The sequence below is a fragment of the Phyllobates terribilis genome, unplaced genomic scaffold, assembly GCF_046119375.1.
Source record: "Phyllobates terribilis strain yellow unplaced genomic scaffold, ASM4611937v1 Scaffold_3__8_contigs__length_932513732, whole genome shotgun sequence".
NCBI lineage: Eukaryota > Metazoa > Chordata > Amphibia > Anura > Dendrobatidae > Phyllobates > Phyllobates terribilis.
In genome coordinates, this window is record NW_027362763.1 from 65,504,403 (window position 1) to 65,524,105 (window position 19,703).

General features: G+C 45.7%; 1 protein-coding gene across 3 annotated transcripts in view; it reads left to right on the forward strand.

Annotated features, from left to right (window-relative positions):
* Nucleotides 1–19,703, forward strand: part of LOC141258809 (cytochrome P450 2K1-like) — a 157,858-nt gene that overhangs the window by 10,792 nt on the left and 127,363 nt on the right. For all 3 annotated transcript variants that reach the window (XM_073673954.1, XM_073673953.1, XM_073673955.1), the window contains exon 3: nucleotides 2,366–2,528. In XM_073673954.1, the coding sequence (XP_073530055.1) occupies nucleotides 2,366–2,528 (163 nt within the window). The remainder of the gene's footprint in view (nucleotides 1–2,365; nucleotides 2,529–19,703) is intronic.

Genomic DNA, 19,703 nt, shown 5'->3' on the forward strand with positions numbered 1-19,703 from the left:
TTCTTTATATTAAGAATCATTCTTTATGACATTGGCTGTATGTTTGTGGTCATTGTTCTGCTGAAGAATACATTTGGAGCCAATCGGACACGTCCCTGACGGTATTACATGGTAGATACTGTAGCTAGTGTAGACAGTGTTCCTAGAAGAATTGATGCTGTTTTTGAAAGCAAAGAGAGGACACAACAAATATTGATGTGATTTATATCTCACTTTTACCATTCGTTAATGGATAAAAAGTAAATATTAACTCTTCTGTATTTGAAAGCATTTTCACCATATTGCCACAGCATTTTTTTTGCACACCTGCCACAAATTTTTGATCAGTACTGTATGTGATAGACATTGTATAAATTCACAGGACAAGGTAAAAAAAAAGAATGGATGTTAAACTCAGCATGAGAAGACATCACATGTCTGTAAAAGAAGGGCGGAACAACAATAGGTTTGAAATAAGATGATGAATAAGGATTGACAAATGCTGCTCAAATGAGAACTCTAGAGTAACCAGAAAAACTAGTATAAAAAAATATAGTGCTCAGCAGTATATACAGTTATCATTCATATTCTCTGAAACAAGGCCAAGAAAGGACAAATTCTGCCGGTGTATGTAAACTTTTGGGCACAACTGTATATCTTGTAAGAGCTGGATGTCAAAAAATTCAAAGACTGGTACCAGGATGAAAAGAGGTAGTCAACAATGGGACACAGTCCAAACACACAAAGTAACCAACGATTGCATGGCATGATGAATAAATAATGCTATGTAAAGGACCAAAGATCACAGTACACTTCAATTAGTTAACATGCATACCCTTTGTTGCCTCCTCCAGCTTTTATGGTGCCCTCTCCGATGCGAACCTTTGTCACTCTTAGACATGGCCAAATTTGGTTCTTTTGCTGTCACTCCTTTGAGTCCCCACCTCCTGCTACTTCTGGTGGTCAAATCGCCAGTATGTTACAGTTATTGGAGTTTCAACCAGAATTTTTCGTGAACTTGGCTTACAGTTGTACTCGCCTCTATTGTATGTCCGATCTCAGCGTTCAGGGCACTGCAGGAAACAGTGAACAGAAATCTCCTCCATTATCTACAGTTTGCTATCCTACAGTGTTGATGTTTGTTGAGCGCTATTGAGAACAAAAAAATTCTGTTAAACCAATTCATCACTGACCAAAAAGACTCACTAACTCTTCAACCTACAAAGCACCAATACGAGTCATGGAAAGCCAAGTTTTGGCTTTTCATGACTCGTATTGGTGCTTTGTAGGTTAAATTGTTGAGCGCTATGTAGCAAACAGTTTATGTGATCACCCTACGGACCAACAAAATGCAGAATCATTTGTGCTGGAGTTAAAATCATCATTATCGCCAGCACAAACAGATGGGATATAGGGATAGAACGATCCATACAATATTAACATACTATCTTACATATTAATGAGTATTATGTTCCCACCAGTTATCATTGGCCAGCAATTGTCTGCTGATCTTCATGTATATTGTCTATGGACACTTGTGAGCAGGTCGAAATCAGCCAATCTTAAAGGACCTAAACAATAACATCCCCAGTATTACAAACCTCCCACTTCTTCCTGCAGTGCTTTTCTGGTGCTGCACCTCTTCTCTAGAATGCACTATCCAGACACTCAAGATAATTCATGGTATACTCAGTTGCAAGTGTGCCCTAAAACCACATCTTTACGGACAGTCCTTCCTATTCTAACTTTTCACACTTCTCCTTTTCTGCGTTTTTCCTTAGAAACCAGTTCATTCATTTATCTATTCCCAAACCCTCCCTCCTCAGTAGCCTTTTATGCCAAATATACAGATACTGGCTGGTGACCAGTTAATATAGCTTTACATGAACACCCCTATTTAATGTGAAGACGGGTGCACCATACAATACCAGGATTGTTGACCCTTTTGTGCTTCCCCTATTTCATCGTAGATTGTAAGCTCTTGAGAACAGATCTCTCACTACTCCTGTGTGTGAATTGTTGGACTTCGTGTCTGAACATGTCCCTCTGAATTGTGAAGTTCTGCAGACATGTTGGCATTGTGTAAATATATACTTATTACAGGTGTAATTACTAAAAAATAGAATGTTGACAGATTTACACTTGTGGATATGTTTCTGCCTCTCCTTACTGCACAGACTTGCTTTTAAAATGTATTCTGTGGGTGCAATTAAATAAGAAAATTGTACTATTCGGTGCAAAGCAAGACAGACAAGGGTGTAAAAGTGCAGAACAAGAAAAAATATGCTCTCAAAAACAACACTGTTTTGCAAAAATTTCCAAAAATCTGTACCACAACTAACGTGCAACAAAACCTTACAACCTTATTATATCTTGTGTTTTACAGCTCGCAAAGATGTACGGCCCAGTGTATAGTATAAAGATAGGAGTCCAGAAGATGGTAGTTCTGTGCGGATATGACGTAGTAAAAGAAGCTCTTATCACCCAAGCGGAGGTGTTCTCGGACAGACCGTACATTCCTGTTTTCTATTATATTACAAGAGGATATGGTAACATTTATATGTTATTGATATAATTGATGAGGAAAATGATGAAATGATAAGTAAAAATCTAAAAATGAGTTTTCTTTGCCAAATTTTGCTCATTTTCTATAAAGAAATCCTATTTTTTGACATTTAAAGGGAATCTGTCAAGACAATTTTACTAATCAAAATAATGGCTGAGTAGGTCGCAAAACAGAAATAGAAATGACAAAGCGAAGTTAAGACCTCTAAAAACAATCTCAATGTAAATGGTGTCATAAAAGACCTCACCATCAGTTTTTCTATCAGTACTTTGATCAGACAGTTCTTCTAATCAGGCAGCATCCATTAGATGCTGAATGGCAGCTTTACATTTCACGTTTGTTCTCAATGCCCAATTCTCACATTTTATTCCAAGTGCATTTATTCAAAGTGCCTGACAGTTAAACATGGCAGTTGGACAGGGTAGGAGACAGGTAAGACATTCAAAGAAGCCTACTTCCAGATAATTTACATTGCAACAAATATTCACCATATGTATTTGTATCATTTAAATTCTGGCTGCTGGATTTACTCACATCCACCGTCCTTGCACAAACTCTTTGCACTCCATCCATATCAGCCCCTCTCTCCTCTCCTCTACTATGTACAGCACTCACGCTCTTTTCACATTCCTAAACTGCACAGATCCATTCACTCCCACCATCTGCTCACTTAACCTTCTGCTAACTCTCTCTATCCTCCTCCTAGTCACAGGAGACATCTCTCCCAACCCTGGCCCTTCTTTTAATAGTAAGTCGAACCCCTCCCCTACCACACTCAGAAACCCTGCGAAAGTCATTAATATTTCCTGCATGCCTTCTGTCTCTTTCAATTCTGCCCTCTGGTATTCACGCTCAGCATGTAATAAATTCTCCTGTATCCATTATTTTTTCCTTTCAAATTACCTTAATCTTTTGGCTGTTACTGAATCCTGGATCCAGCAATTATACAACACCGCTGCTGCTCTTTTCTATGGTGGCATACATTTTACATTTTTCACGTAGTCCCTGACCTGAGAGCAGATAAAGTGGAGGTGCTCTTACAAACCAAATGTATGTTTCGCGTTATCCCCCGGTACCCTTACTTATCTTCCCTTCTTTTGAGGTTCACAATGTTAGACTCTACCAGCCCTTCTCCCTGTGAGTGGTGGTTGTGTATTGCCCTCCAGGCCCCTCCCATCAGTTCATGGATCACTTTGCCACCTAGCTTCCACATTTTCTCTCCTGTGACATCCCCACCCTCATCATGGGGGACTTTAACATCCCCATTGGTGATCTCTTCTCCCCATCTCCTACTCACCTTTTATCTCTAATCTCCTCCTTCAGCCTTTCACAGCTTACTTACTCTCCAACGCATGAAGACGGAAATACGCTGGACCTGATCTTCTCCTGGCTCTGCTCGGTGCATGCTTTTACTAACTCCCCTCCCTCTCTCTCTGACCACAACATTCATTAATTCTCTGTCAAGAACAGTCATCCCACTCTGGACACCCCCACTTTCCACACTTATAGAAATATATGCGCTATTAACACGCAGAAACTCATGAAGAATTTGCAGTCATTATTGGCCGCAATCTCCTTCCTTTCATGTCCTGACTCTGCACTGAAGCATTATAATGATACATTGCAGAGCGCCCTGAATGAAGCTGCATCTCCTACACATAGAGCAACTTGGCACAGATGGCAACAACCCTGGCACACAATGCAAAACCTTTTCTTACAGGTGCGTCGAACATCTGTGGAGAAATACCAATCTGGCCAAAGATTTCATCCGTTATAAATTCTGTTTAAAACATACAACTCTGCCCTTCACCTCTCCAAACAAACCTATTTTAACACCCTCATTACCCCACTATCCTACAATCCTAAATGTATTTTTGGCACTTTTCATTTCCTTCTCAATCCAAGCGTGTAAGCCCCTACCACCACCTCAGCACTCACAATCTGGCCAATTATTTCAAAGAAATAATTGACCATATCTGACAGGAGATTTTGTCCCAATCCCTTAATACCATGCACTGTCCTTCATCCCCACTTCATCTAGCTCCCTCTCTGTCTTTAAACCAGTCACGGAAGAAGTGATCAGGGTCCTTGCATCTTCTCGCCCTACTATTTGCACCAGTGACCCTATTCCCTCACGTCTCCTCCAGTCCATTTCCTCAGCTGTCACCACTCACCTGACAAAAATATTTAACCTCTATCTTCTCTCTTATGGTATCTTTCCCTACTCATTTAAAAATGCCAGCATACATCCATTACTTAAAAAAACAACTATTGACCAAAACTGTGCTTCTAACGCTTGATCCACTCCCATCTTATCCACTAACTCTCAGATAACTCTCTTCTTGACCCTCTAAGCTGATGCCCCTACCCTGTGCCAGTCATTGCACTGGTTGCCCATCTGATATAGAGTTCATTATAGACTCATCACTCTCACCCATAATGCACTCCACGCTTCAGCACCACCCTGCATCTCCTCCCTCATCTCAGACAATCACCCTACCCATGCCCTCCATTCTGTTAATGACCTAAGATTAACATCCTCAATAATCTGAACCTCCCATTCCCGTCTCCAAGACTTCTCACGAGCTGCACCAATTCTTTCGAATGCACTACCCAGGACACTTCGATTAATCCCCTATATCCACAGTTTTAAGCGTGCCCTAAAAATGAATTTTTTAGACTGGCCCGTTGCCTCTACATACTTATCTAATTAGTAGTGATGGGCGGCATTAAAATGCTCGGGTGCTCGATGCTCGGGTCGAGCAAATTGGAATGCTCGGGTGCTCGACCCAAGCAATGAGCCCAATGTAAGTCTATGGGCAACTCTGACATTTTTCAGGTGGCTCCCACCGGCGGTCTGCAGAGGGCCTAAAAAGTGCCCAAATCGATGGGAACAGTGCTCAAATGACATGGGAACAGCATGGGGAAGACCCCTGGAAGCATTTCTGACTCCCAGGTCACTGCTGTCAACAACGTTGTCAGAGCTATTATGCCACTTTTACGGACTCACAATAAAACATACAAAAACTAAACCAAAATGGATTTTCCTGGGAAATATGTTAAGGAACATCCTTTCCAAGGTAATAACTTGCATACAAGGCAAAATAAATATACAAAAACAAAAATGCTCCTCCACACCTTGGACTATGTTCACACGTAGCGTTTTTGATGCGTTTTTGCACTTTTGTATTGCTTTCAACCAAGACAAATGCATTCACTGGTTAATGTCATTCTAACATTTTACAACCTTATCTGGCCATGTGGTGTGTGACACATCATCCGACTCACCCTGTTTCATTTATGATGGAGGGACTCTGAAAGTCACAAAGCCTATTTTTATAGGGCAATCAAGTGGCCCTTACTATTCTTAAAGGGCCAGCAGTCAGCCCTTGCTATTGTTAGAGAGCCATCAGCCAGCTATGCTTTGTTGTTCCCATTATTAACGAGTGGGTCTCCTATACTGTTATTGCCTATGCAGTGAATGCAAAAGCTGCCAAAAATTTGGAGGCACTCCAATGCCTCTTGGAAGAGATGTAGAGGTCAGAGAGCCTCCTAAAAACAATGTTCCCATTATTAGGAAGTGGGTCTCCCATTGTGTTTGCCTATACAGTGAATGCAAAAGATACCAAAAATTTGGAGGCACTCCAATGCCCCTTGGAAAAGAAGTAGAGGTCAGAGAGCCTCCTAAAAACAATGTTCCCATTATTAGGAAGTGGGTCTCACATAATTTTTTCCTATGCAGTGAATGCAAAAGCTGCCAAAAATTTGGAGGCACTCCAATGCCCCTTGGAAGAGACGTAGAGGTTGACAGCGTCCTAAAAGCAATGTTCCCATTATTAGGAAGTGGGTCTCCCATAATGTTTGCCTATGCAGTGAATGCAAAAGCTAAGAAAAATTTCAAAATGCCCCTTGTAAGACACATAGAGGAGGTGATATGGTAGATATGGTGGTGAATGATATGGTGATGAAGAATGGGGAGAAGGAGGAGGACAAGAGCAAATAGACAAAATCAGGAAGCATATACCCATGTCTGGGTGTGAAGACAGAGGTGCATGGGAATAGAATTAGACCTCCCAAAAAAAGACACTGTTTTTGAGTTTAAGTTACGCTGCTATTATTCGGTGGTGTTGAGAAGTCTGGCCCAATCCAGCCCTTGTTCATTTTCATAAGAGTCAGCCTGTCAGCATTTTCAGCTGACAGGTGGATGCGCCTATTGGTTATAATTCCACTGGAAGCACTAAAAACCTGCTCTGATAAAATACTAGCGGCAGGGCAGGCCAGGACCTCCAAAACGTAGAGAGCCAGTTCATTCCACATGTCCAGCTTGGATACCCAGTAATTATAAGGCACGTTGGTACGGTCGGCAAGGTACTCCCTCACCATCTTCCCAAACTTTGCACTCAATGTGAGAGTACCTAGAGCCTCAGGGCCTGTAAGATAAAAGGGTCTGAGAAAACTGTCCCAGAACTTTGACAGTGTTCCCCTGCCTCTGCTGGATTGGAGTTGTGTCTCTCTTGCCTGTACTCCTTGGTTGTCCAATGAACTGTGACCTCTGTCGCCAGCGTTTTCAGACAGGAATTTTGTTAATTATTCCGCAACAAGGGCCTTCTTGTTTTTTCCCATTTTAGTAGACCTGTCCGCCTAGGGAATAAGAGATAGAAATTTCTCCTTATAGCATGGGTCTAGAAGTGTCACCCACCAGTAACTACTGTGACTCAGAATTTGGAGAACGCGAGGGTCACGGGAAAGGCAGCCTAACATAAACTCAGCCATGCGTGCCAGACTGCTAACAGGCAAGACTTCCGTGTCCTCACCAAGAAGACAACTGACCATGATCTCTTCCTCCTCATCCGCCTCCTCCTCCCTGTCCTCAGACCATCAACGCTGAACAGACGGTATGACAGTTGTGCAGGTAGTACCGTCTATACTAGCTCCTCCTCCTCTTCCTCATTGTTGGTATGAGATGAGGCTGGGCTGTGTGTAATCACCCTGTATGGCTCCTTGCTCCATCTCTTTGTGCTCCTCCTGCATTGCATTCTCTTTGATTGTGAGCAGAGAGCGTTTCAGAAGACAGACAAGCGGGATGGTGATGCTATTTATGGCATTATCGCCACTCACCATCTTGGTGGAGTCCTCAAAGTTTTGGAAGATGGTACATATGTCTGACATCCATGTCCACTCTTGAGGTCTTATGTGCGGAGTCTGAACTGAATACCGACGGCCTTGTTGATGCTGGTAGTCAACAACTGCCCTCTTCTGCTCACAAATCCTACCCAACATCTGCATTGTAGAGTTTCAATGTGTGGGGACATCACACACCAGTCAAGGAGCCAGAAGATGCAAACACCACGGCAAGGGCGGCAGAAGCTGTAGTTGACTTTCTAAAATGGGCACACCGGTGGCATACTTTGACAAGCAGATCCGGCAGCTCTGGGTAGGTTTTGAGAAACCGCTGACCCACGAGGTTAAGCACATGGGCCAGGCATGATATGTGTGTGAACTCGTCTCGACTCAGAGAGCCGCTACCAGGTTTCGACCATTGTCACACACGACCATGCCTGGCTGTAAATGGAAATGGATGCTGAAGAGGAGGAGGAGGTGCAGGAGCTGTAGAATGTGGGGGAAACCCTGATTGACCCAGCGCCCGCAATCCTCGGTGACGGGAGGACGTGTTCTATCCCAAGGTCCGACTGGGTCCTGGCTTCCACTATGTTAACCCAGTGTGCTGTCAGTGAGATGTACCGTCCCTGCCCACAAGCACTTGTCCATGTGTTCGTGGTTAGGTGGACTTTCCCAGTACCTGTGTTGCTGAGGGCACGGCTAATGTTGTGGGACACTTGCTCGTGTAATGCGGGGACGGCACACCGGGAGAAATAGTGGCGGCTGAGGACCGAGTACCGAGGGAAGGCTGCTGCCATCAGGTTGTGGAAAGCTTCTGTCTCCACGAGCCTAAAAGGCAAAATTTTGAGCGCAAGCAGTCGCGAAATATGTGAATTTAGTAGTGAGGCCTGTGGAGCATTGACTGTGTATTTGCCCTTGCGTTCCAAGGACTGGGGTAGGGACAACTGAATGCTGCGCTGGGACAAGGACATGGACGTGCTTGCTGATGATGCTAGTTGAGAGTGTGCAATGACAGGTGCAGGGCAGGAGGCATTTTTGCATGCGCCATGGACAGAGGATTGGCTTGCAGGCACAACAGCGGCAGATGCAGTGGTGCCTCCAGCAGACACTGTTCCTTGATCTTGGGGTTTCGGCCCACTTAGCTAGATGCTTTGCTGCCATGTGCCTGATCATGCTGGTGGTGGTCAGGCTGGTTCATTTTGCCACCCCTGATGATGCTGGCCTGGCAGGTAGTGCAAATAGCCTTTTTGAGGTTATCGGCAGAGTCTTTAATAAACAACCAGACTCGGGAAGACCTAAAAGTTGTACTGGCAACTTCCGTCGTGTTGATGTTACGGGGAACGGTTGCCCGCCTTCTGTCTGCGGTCACCACACTGCTTCTTCCTGCCTTTTGTGGTGCTACGCCTCCCTCCCCCTGTGTGCTGCTGTCCTTGCTCTGTATGTCCCCCTGCCAGGTTGGGTCAGTTACTATATCACCCACCACCTCGTCTTCCACTTCCGCACTCTGGTCCTTCTCCTGACTTTCTGGCAATTTTGTCTCATCATCGTCCACCTCTTGTGACAGTTTCCTACCATTGCCTCCGTGTAACCATGGCTGCTCAAATATTTGGGCATCGCTGGATGCGATCTCCTCTTGCCCCACTTCAAGTGGACTGGGCGAGAGGCCCGAATCTATAAATGGAAAAGTGAACAGCTCTTCGAAGTGTCCAAGTGAGGGATCAGTGGTCTCTGGGCACTCGGCATGGTGGGAGGAAGGAGGATCAGGGTGAGGAATATGCAGTCCAGACTCACGGCTACTGAGACTTGACTGTGTGCAAGACAGGGTGGTGGTGGTAGCTAAGTGACAGGAAGCATTATCTGCTATCCAACCAATAACCTTTTCACACTGTTCTGTGATCAATAGTGTTGTTCTGCGGTCCCCTATTAATTGATACAGGAAAGTCAAGCGAGAAGGTGTGGGTGTTTGTTGTGGCACAATTTCAGCTAGCCCGCGGCTGCGGCCTCGGCCTCGTCCTCTGCATGCACCATCATCACCATCACGTCCACTTCCCCATCCCTTGCCACGCGCCTTGCCCGTTTTAAATGGAGGACAATATTTTCCACGTTCAGTACAAATGGCTGGATTTGAACCGCAGTGATATGTGATACGTGTGATGGAAAACCACAGTTTTAAATAACTGGCCTGTAGGTAACTATTTTTAACAGCGACCTCATGTCAATAACTTCGCTGACACACTGCAACAAAATTTCAATGGAGGCCAGAAATGGCAGAATTTTCAGCGCAATTATATGTGATCCGTGTGATGGATAAACCACAGTTTTAAATAGATGGATTTTTAGCGCTGTAATATGGAAAGGATGTGGCTGTATTCTGCAGTGCCAACAAGCAAATGGAGCATAAAAACGGTGTTCTCTGGATTGCTTTTTAAGCAAATAATGAGGATTAAGATCCCCAAAAATTTATTCCTGGCCCCTGATACCTTGGGGCTATTTCTAGAAATATCTGTAGAAGCACCAGCAGACAGAACTGGAATGGACCCTCTTGTTATATGCACTGCAGTCTGCCACATACACTGCAGCCTGCCTAGCACTGATATCTATGCAGCTGGATTAGTCCTCAGAAGAACTGTTAGTTGAGATGGATATGTGTAGAATATGTTGTGGTATACTTACACTAACTAAGAAACAATCAAATCTCTCTGTAGCTCAGCATCAGCACCTCTCCCTACACTGTCTGATTCCGGAGTAGACTGTGGCGAGCATGGCGGCCCCAGGTCTGATATAGACCTGATGACGCTGTGTGGCCAGTAGTGTTGAGCCACCCCCGTAGTGTTCGAGTTCGGTTCGGTTCGTCGAACACCCGTGTGTTCGCCGAATTGTTCGTCGAACACCTTCGAACACCGTTAAAAACAATGGCAGGCAAACAAAAACACATAGAAACACATAGAAAACACCTTCAAAGGTGTCCAAAAGCTGACAAACTGCTCAGAAGACATAACTAACACATGGAAAAGTGAAAAGTACATATAGTCATGCGAAAATAAAAGAGGTGGAGGAGTAAAAGGAGGGGGAGACACAGATATAGGCATGTCATGCCCTTCTAAAATCCAAAAAGTGAGAAGCCGACACGGCCAGTCCGCTCCTGCCCGTGCCACCTCCGTGTCGCCGGGTTTGTGCCAGAGCCGCGGTGAACCCTGACGGCCAGCCCCCCTCTCCCAATACTGGTGCCTGTCCGCTGGTGGGTCGAGCGAGCCCCCCTGTGGTGGAGGCAGCTCTAAGCTTTTTAATTTAAATTGTCTCTCTAATTTGAATGAATACACTTTAAATCCATTTACAAGGATCTATTGGAGGGCAAGTCTCATGCCAGCAGCCGCGTAATTCCAGCTCCAGTAGCGTCCACTAAAGCTGCTGCAGTTAAAAAGCTTTTATAAGGATCGAGCTCGGCTGTCCACCGCAAGGCATCCTAATGCCAGTCCCAGCCCCTATGCCTTGGGGTGCCTCCTGATGCTCTTCACTAAGTATCCCATGGTCCCGAATCATTTCCTTTGAAAAAATTAAGTGTCTAAACTACAGGTGGTGTAGCTTGCTTAACAGCCGGGATAATCCGCTGACTAGCAGACACTGCTACTAGGCACAAAGTATTTCCTGGGCTAGATGCAGTTAAAAATTTGTAATTAGATACTCTCGTTAGATGCTGAGAAAGCATTCCATAGAGTCTCCTGGCACGCCATATATGATTCTCTTAAAAAGCTTGGGGTAGGGGTCTAGGGGACCCTTTTATAGCCAAAATCACGGCCCTGTATCGCAATACGTCACCTAGGCTGAAGATAAATGGAACTGTAGCACCCTGAGGGCTCGGTTGCTACAGACGTATTGCACCTCACCCAGAGGTGTGATATCTCACTCTCAGGTAAGGATGGAGTGTGGATCAGGACCCGACACCTGCATGCATTACACCACATTGCCGTGGGGCAGGGCGACCAATATGCCCCTGAGATGGGCACGACAGTCCCTGTCCCTGGCTGGAGTGGGGGGAGGGAACACTGAGGAAGGGGAACCCTGTAGTGCAGGAGCAGGGAGGAAGCAGTTCCTGGGTGCATTGAGAAGGGAGTATAAAAGGTGGGCACCATCTTAGTTCAGTGCAGAGAAGTCTGAGCAGAAGTGGCAGGGAGCAGGGGCTCTGCATGAGCTCTGCTCCGGAGGCGGGCCTAGTAACAGAGGCCCAGGCCTGGAAGAGGGAGAAGGAAGGAAGAGGAGCGGAGAAGGCTCCAGGAACGAGGAATGAAGGGATCCCAGGGGTGCGGACGGGCGAGTCGCCACCGCACGCCCGAATCCACCTGCGTGGAGGGGTCAGGCCAAAGGGGGAGACCGGTCCCCGAACTAGTGGAGGCAGGAAACGACCCTCAGCTAGAAACCGGAGGCTCTGACATTTTATGTGGCGCAGCCCCTCGCTACACCCGCTAGGAAGGCACCACATAGGGTCAGGGAAACTGGCGCCAAGTTTACCAAGAGGAGGCCCGAGGCAGCCGGACAGAAGTGTTGGTAAGAAAGGCCAGACAAAGGACACACAAAGGGGGTCCTGTGAAGTGCTCCAAAGTTATCTGGGAGTTGTCTGAGCCCCTCACCTGGTGAGCACAGTACGACGTGGGCAGCCGTTACCTGCAGACGTGGTCTGGATAATAAGAACTGTGAGTAAAGGCCCTCACCATCAATCATCCAGTTTGTCAAAAGTGCCCGCCATCATTACAGTACAGAAGACTATTTTTGTCTGAGTTAATCAAAAAGCATGAGCGTACATGAGCAGAACCTCTGGATGATTTATACAGTGCATTGGCGGAAATCTTAAATTCAGAAGACTCTGCAGTTTGCTACAAAAGCTACTGTTTGCCTACAGGGGACCTCGTAACATTATCTGAAAATGTTGCAATGATCTCAGGAGGAACCACGGGCCTAGTGACACGGGAAGCCGCTCTATCCTTAGCTGAATGGGCAATTGAAAATAATGAAATCTTCAACAATCGAACAATTCTAGAACTCGGGAGTGGAGTTGGTCTGACCGGACTGGTCATATGCAAGAGCTGTTATCCTAAGAAATACAGGATGAAGTGTCTTGGCAATCAAGAAGTATGTAGCTGATTCACAGTACACACGTGTGCGTGCTGATAAGGGCAAATTGAGGACTCTTTCCTACAGGCAATTACGTCAGGTTGAAAGAGCAGCGGCCAAAAAGCCTTGTCATAGCAGCAGACAAGTTTTTGAAGCTGCTTATGCCTCCAACGTCCCCCGAACAACAAGATGCAGGGTCCTTCAGAGGTTTGCAGCTGTGCATACGCCATCCTGTCGACCTCCTCTATCTACTTCACACAAGCAGAAACGGCTCCAGTGGGCCAAACATTACATGAAGACTGATTTCAAAACAGTTTTGTTCATGGATGAGTGCCGTGCAGCGCTCGATGGTCCAGATGGATGGAGTGGAGGATGGCTGGTTGATGGACACCCCACGCAAACACGGCTACAGCGCCAACAAGGAGGAGGTGGAGTAATGTTTTGGGCTGGAATCATGGGGAGAGAGATTGTAGGCCCCTTTAGGATCCCTGAAGGCGCTAAAGATGAACTCCATAATGTATGTGGATTTTCTCAAACAGCACTTCCTGCCATGGTTCAAGAAGAAGAACCGTGTATTTCACAGCAAGATCATTTTTCTGCATGATAATGCACCATCTCATGCTGCACATAAAACATCTGCATCTCTGGCTGATATGGGCATAAAAGGGGACAAACTTATGGTGTGACCCCCATGCTCCCCTGACCTCTACCCAATTCAGAACCTTTGGAGCATCATTAAAAGGAGTGTCTATGATGGCGGGAGGCAGTTCACATCTAAGCAACAGCTCTGGGAGGGTATTCTGTCCTCATGCAAAACAATTGAAGCAGAAACCATCCAAAACCTGACAAATTCAATGGACGAGAGAGTTCAGAAGCTCCTTTCGAACAAGGGGTCCTATGTGAAAATGTAACATCACCTAGAATAAAGTTTTGAGTTGAAAACTGTTTGATTTCAGTTTCTAACAACCTGCTAATGCTTATAATTTCAAAAATGACCATTTTTTTGGTCTTTATTAAAATGAAAAGGTTGATCGAAAAGTTTGGGGGATCTAAGAGTGTGGCAACCCAGTAGTCATGATTACTTCGAATTCTGACAATATGAGGGTCATGCTGCAGGTAGTGCAGCAAGAAGGCACTTATGTGTCTTGCGCATCTCGGAGCCCCAAAATTATTTTCCGGGCTAGATGCAGCTAAAAATTATTTTAAATTTTAAATCTGGTGGAGCTTTAGTATAGATGGCCTAATAGGATCAGTGCTGCACACTGCTACAAAGCCCAAATTATTTTCCAGTCAAGATACAGATAAACATGATTAGTAATTTGAAAGCTTAAAACGGTTGGTAGGGTGATTTTAACCAATCATCAAGCTTTTACTCTCCCCAGGATGACACAGGGGTAGAAAAGTCGTTTCGGATCCATGATTTGTTCATCTTTATGAACGTGAGTCTGTCTACATTATCAGTGGAGAGCCGCGTGCGCTTATCTGTCAGCACACCACCAGCAGCGCTGAACACACGTTCAGACAGAACGCTGGCTGCGGGGCATGACAAGATCTCCAAGGCGTAAGTGGCTAGCTCCGGCCATTTATCCAGATTGGAAGCCCAAAAAGAGCAAGGGTCCAGTGACACAGTCGTGGCTTCAATGTTTACTTGGAGATACTCCTGTACCATCGTCTCTAGGCGTTGACTATGTGTCAGACTTCTTGTCTCCTGTGGCCTTGCAAAGGATGGGCTAAAAAAGTGGTGAAATGATTCCGCAAAATTGATGTTACCAGCAGATACTGTGGTTCTGTTACGGTTTGAGTGCTGAACACTTGACGGTCCCACGGTTGGCAAGTTGGAACTGTGAGATTCACTACGTGCACCACTGGTATTTTGTGGAAAAGCACATGTAAGATTCTGCAACAGTCTCTGCTGATACTCCTGCATGCGTGCATCCCTTTCTATGGCAGGAATAATTTCTGCAAATTTACTTTTGTACCGGGGATCTAACAGTGTGGCAACCCAGTAGTCAGGATTATTTCTAATTCTCACAATTCGAGGGTCATGTTGCAGGTAGTGCAGCAAGAAGGCACTCATGTGTGTTGCGCATCCAGGAGCACCAAGTCCCTGTTGTGTTGGTGGCGAGGTAACAATCATGCTTCCTTCCTCTGTCCTCTCCCCCCAACCTCGCACAACAGAAATGTGATCAAGGTCTCCCTCATCTGATGAGTCTTCCATCAGTTCGTCCTCCACTTCTTCCTGGGCTCCTGCACCTTCCTCACTAGTTTGGCTGCTACCATGCGCCCTGGTAAAACCATCTCCCCCACCCTCACATGCCTGCCGCCTTGGTGCTGCCGACCGTCTGGACCTTGCAGATGTTAGCCCTTCCGCATACAACTCCTCCTCCTCTACTTCCTCCACCTCCTCTTGTGCCACCACCTGACTCCGAATTCTGTTTAACATGTGCTCCAGCATGTAAATCACCAGAATAGTCATGCTGATAATGGCATCGTCAGCACTAAACATCTTCGTCGCCATTTCAAAACTGTGCAGAAGGGTGCATAGGTCCCTGATCTGAGACCACTCCTCCAGCATGATTTGCCCCACCTCTGAATCTCGTTGGCCCAGGCTATACGTCAGAACGTATTGCACCAGGGCTTGTCGGTGCTGCCACAGTCGCTGCAACATGTGCAGAGTTGAATTCCACCGGGTAGGCACATCGCATTTTAGCCGGTGAAGTGGCAGGCCCAACGACTTCTGTAGAGATGTAAGTCGCTGAGCTGCGGGATGCGAACGGCGGAAGTGAGCACACAGCGACCGTGCCCTCTGCAGAAGGCCATCTAGTCTGGGATAGTGGGCTAAAAATTGCTGGACAACCAGGTTCAACACGTGAGCCATACAAGGCACGTGTGTGACATTGCCCCGGCGAAGGGCCGCACCCAGGTTTGCAGCATTGTCGCACACGGCCTTCCCTGGTTTCAGGTCCAGTGGAGACAACCATTCATGAAATTGGTTCTCCAGAGCTGACCACAACTCCTCAGCTGTGTGACTCACATTTCCCAGACATTTCAATGTAAAAACCGCCTGATGACGTTGAGCCCTACTGCCAGCATAGTAAGGAGGTGTGCAGGATCCCTTCTGCGCAGTTAGAAAGCTTGTGGCATGACCAGACAGGCTTTGGGTGCAGGTGGAAGACCGAGAGGAGGTTGAGGAGGCAGAAGCAGTGGAGGAACTTTGACATAAAGAGGATTGACGCACAACTCGTGGGGACGGCAAGACTTGGACAGCAGCCCCTTGTCCTGCTGTCACCATAGTTACCCAGTGCCCAGTCAGCGACATGTAACGCTCCTGTCCATGCCTACTCGTCCAAGTGTCTGTGGTGAAATGCACCCTGTCACACACAGAGTTTCTCAAAGAAGCGGTGATGTTGTGTGCGACATGCTGGTGGAGCGCAGGCACACCTTTCTTTGAGAAGTAGTGCCGACTGGGCATCTGGTACTGGGGCACTGCGACGGACATAAGGTCTCGAAAATCCTCTGTGTCCACCAGGCGGAAAGGCAGCATTTCTGTAGCCAAGAGCTTGCAGATGGTGAAATTCAACCTCTTAGCTTTCTCATGGCTAGGAGGAAATGGTCTTTTACTTGTCCACATCTGAGGGACCGAGGGCTGGCTATTGTGCTTAGACGGGGTTGATAAGGGTGTCCCCGGCAAACTGCCGGTCTGTGAGGAAGATGCAGGCGGACATGTTAGGTTGCCTTGATCCAAAGGTGGTGCTATCGATGTCGGACAGCGCTCAACACCAGCTGGTGTTCCCACCTCCAAAGAAAATGATGACCTGCCAATCACGCTGGCTGTTGCGGGTAAAGAGGTGGCAGGTCTGCGCCCCAAAACAGGTGTGACTGCTGTCCCCCCAGTCACAGAGGATGAAGAGGCCGCGGATGCACAAGATATGGCAGACGGTGGTTGGCCCGGCCGGCTAGGCCGCATTGTAGCACACTGAGCTTCCCACTGCAACTTATGCTTCATGTCCATGTGCCGGTTCATGCATGAAGTACTCAAACTATGTATTTTTTGGCCTCTACTTAGCTTTTGCTGACAAATGTTACAGATAACACGAGTTGGGTCATCTTTATCGATCTGAAAAAATGCCCAGGCTATGCAAGGCTTAGCACCCATGCGACCTGAAGAGCCACCACGACTTGTGGTGAGAAGCAGAGTTGTGTTTGAGGATGCAGTTGTTGACGTGCTTCCAGTACTACGTCTCTGTCCAGGAAGGCGCAACCTGACCTCATCGTCACTAGCATCTTCCTCCACCTCCTCTGCTGACCTCATCTCTTGGCTGACTGTGGGTTGACAGTAAGTGGGATCTCCAACCTCATCATCATCACCCTGTGTGTTATCACACCCGTCGTCCTCAGAGCCAACCTGTTCCTGCCCTGACAAAAAACTAAAGTTGTCGCTCCAATCAGGTATTTGAGTCTTATCATCGTCTTCCTCATTGTCTCCACCAACAGGAGTTACAGTTTGGGAATGAGGGTCTACATTATGGTCAGAACCTTCTGCGTCTGGTCCTGGATCCGACTCATAAAGATTCTGGGCATCAGTGCAGATCATTTCCTCGTCTGGATTCACAGAAGCGCTGGAGTCGACCTCTGATTCCCAGGCTATAGTATGAGTAAACAGCTCTGCAGACTCAACCATCTGTTCTACCTCATACTCAGACGGGCAGCTGGAGATTTGGGAGCTGTGAGGAAGCAAGTGCGATTTGGGTGACACCTTTGAGGACTGGAGTATTTGTGATGTTGAAGTTGATGTGGAGGAGAGCCCACTTAAAGGAGCACTTGATATCCGTTGAAGCACCTGCTGTTTTTGTGCCTCATCTGGAATTTGTAGCGATTGGCGTGGCCGTAAGAAAGGGATCTTATCACATTGTCCGCTAAAAGAAGTAGACATTTTAGTTTGGCTGGAAGATGGTCTTTCTTCTGCAGATGTTACTGTTGCTTTAACACCTACCCCACGGACACAACCTTTTTTCCCCTTCCCAACACGCCTATTCCCCTTTCCACCAGCAGCAGGCCTTTTTCCACTCATTTTGGTGGTTAACTAATTCACAACTCTGGAGTTGTTTGCACAAAAAAACAATGGATGGTAACCGAGCAGAGCTGAGTGGCCAAACTGTGGTATTAGGCCAAAACTATTGGCTGGGTTAGATGCAGAAAAAAATTATATTCAATTTGCAACCTGATGGAGGTCAGTATAGATGGACTAATACAACAAGTCCCACACACAGCTAGAAGCCCAATATTTTTTCAGAGGTAGATGCAGAAAAAAATATATTCAGTTTGCAACCTGATGGAGGTCAGTATAGATGGACTAATACAACAAGTCCCACACACAGCTAGAAGCCCAATATTTTTTCAGAGGTAGATGCAGAAAAAAATATATTCAGTTTGCAACCTGATGGAGGTCAGTATAGGTGGACTAATAGAACAAGTCCCACACACTGCTAGAAGGCCAAATATTTTTTCAGAGCTAGATGCAGAAAAAAATTATATTCAGTTTGCAACCTGATGGAGGTCAGTATAGATGGATTAATAGAACAAGACCCACACACAGCTAGAAGCCCAATATTTTTTCAGAGGTAGATGCAGAAAAAAATATATTCAGTTTGCAACCTGATGGAGGTCAGTATAGATGGACTAATACAACAAGTCCCACACACAGCTAGAAGCCCAATATTTTTTCAGAGCTAGATGCAGAAAAAAATTATATTCAGTTTGCAACCTGATGGAGGTCAGTATAGATGGATTAATAGAACAAGACCCACACACAGCTAGAAGCCCAATATTTTTTCAGAGCTAGATGCAGAAAAAAATTATATTCAGTTTGCAACCTGATGGAGGTCAGTATAGATGGATTAATAGAACAAGACCCACACACAGCTAGAAGCCCAATATTTTTTCAGAGCTAGATGCAGAAAAAAAATATATTCAGTTTGCAACCTGATGGAGGTCAGTATAGATGGATTAATAGAACAAGACCCACACACAGCTAGAAGCCCAATATTTTTTCAGAGGTAGATGCAGAAAAAAATATATTTAGTTTGCAACCTGATGGAGGTCAGTATAGATGGACTAATACAACAAGTCCCACACACAGCTAGAAGCCCAATATTTTTTCAGAGGTAGATGCAGAAAAAAATATATTCAGTTTGCAACCTGATGGAGGTCAGTATAGGTGGACTAATAGAACAAGTCCCACACACTGCTAGAAGGCCAAATATTTTTTCAGAGCTAGATGCAGAAAAAAATTATATTCAGTTTGCAACCTGATGGAGGTCAGTATAGATGGATTAATAGAACAAGACCCACACACAGCTAGAAGCCCAATATTTTTTCAGAGCTAGATGCAGAAAAAAATTATATTCAGTTTGCAACCTGATGGAGGTCAGTATAGATGGATTAATAGAACAAGACCCACACACAGCTAGAAGCCCAATATTTTTTCAGAGCTAGATGCAGAAAAAAATTATATTCAGTTTGCAACCTGATGGAGGTCAGTATAGATGGATTAATAGAACAAGACCCACACACAGCTAGAAGCCCAATATTTTTTCAGAGCTAGATGCAGAAAAAAATTTGATTCAGTTTGCAACCTGATGGAGGTCAGTATAGATGGACTAATAGAATGATGCTATGCCCAAAAGATTTTACTTCACTAGGTGCAGTAAAAAAATTGGTATTCTATACACAGGTGGTATATCTTGCAACACAGATAGGCTACTCCACTGACTAACACACTCTGCAATAGGCCAAAAAGGATTAGCTTTGCTAGATTCAGCCAAATGCTGTGAAAAAAACTTGCACAGCACTGGCACAGACCTGCCTGGCAAAAACTGATAGGAACTGATGTAACCTAGTCCTGAAAAGGACTCCAATTACAATTAGTCTT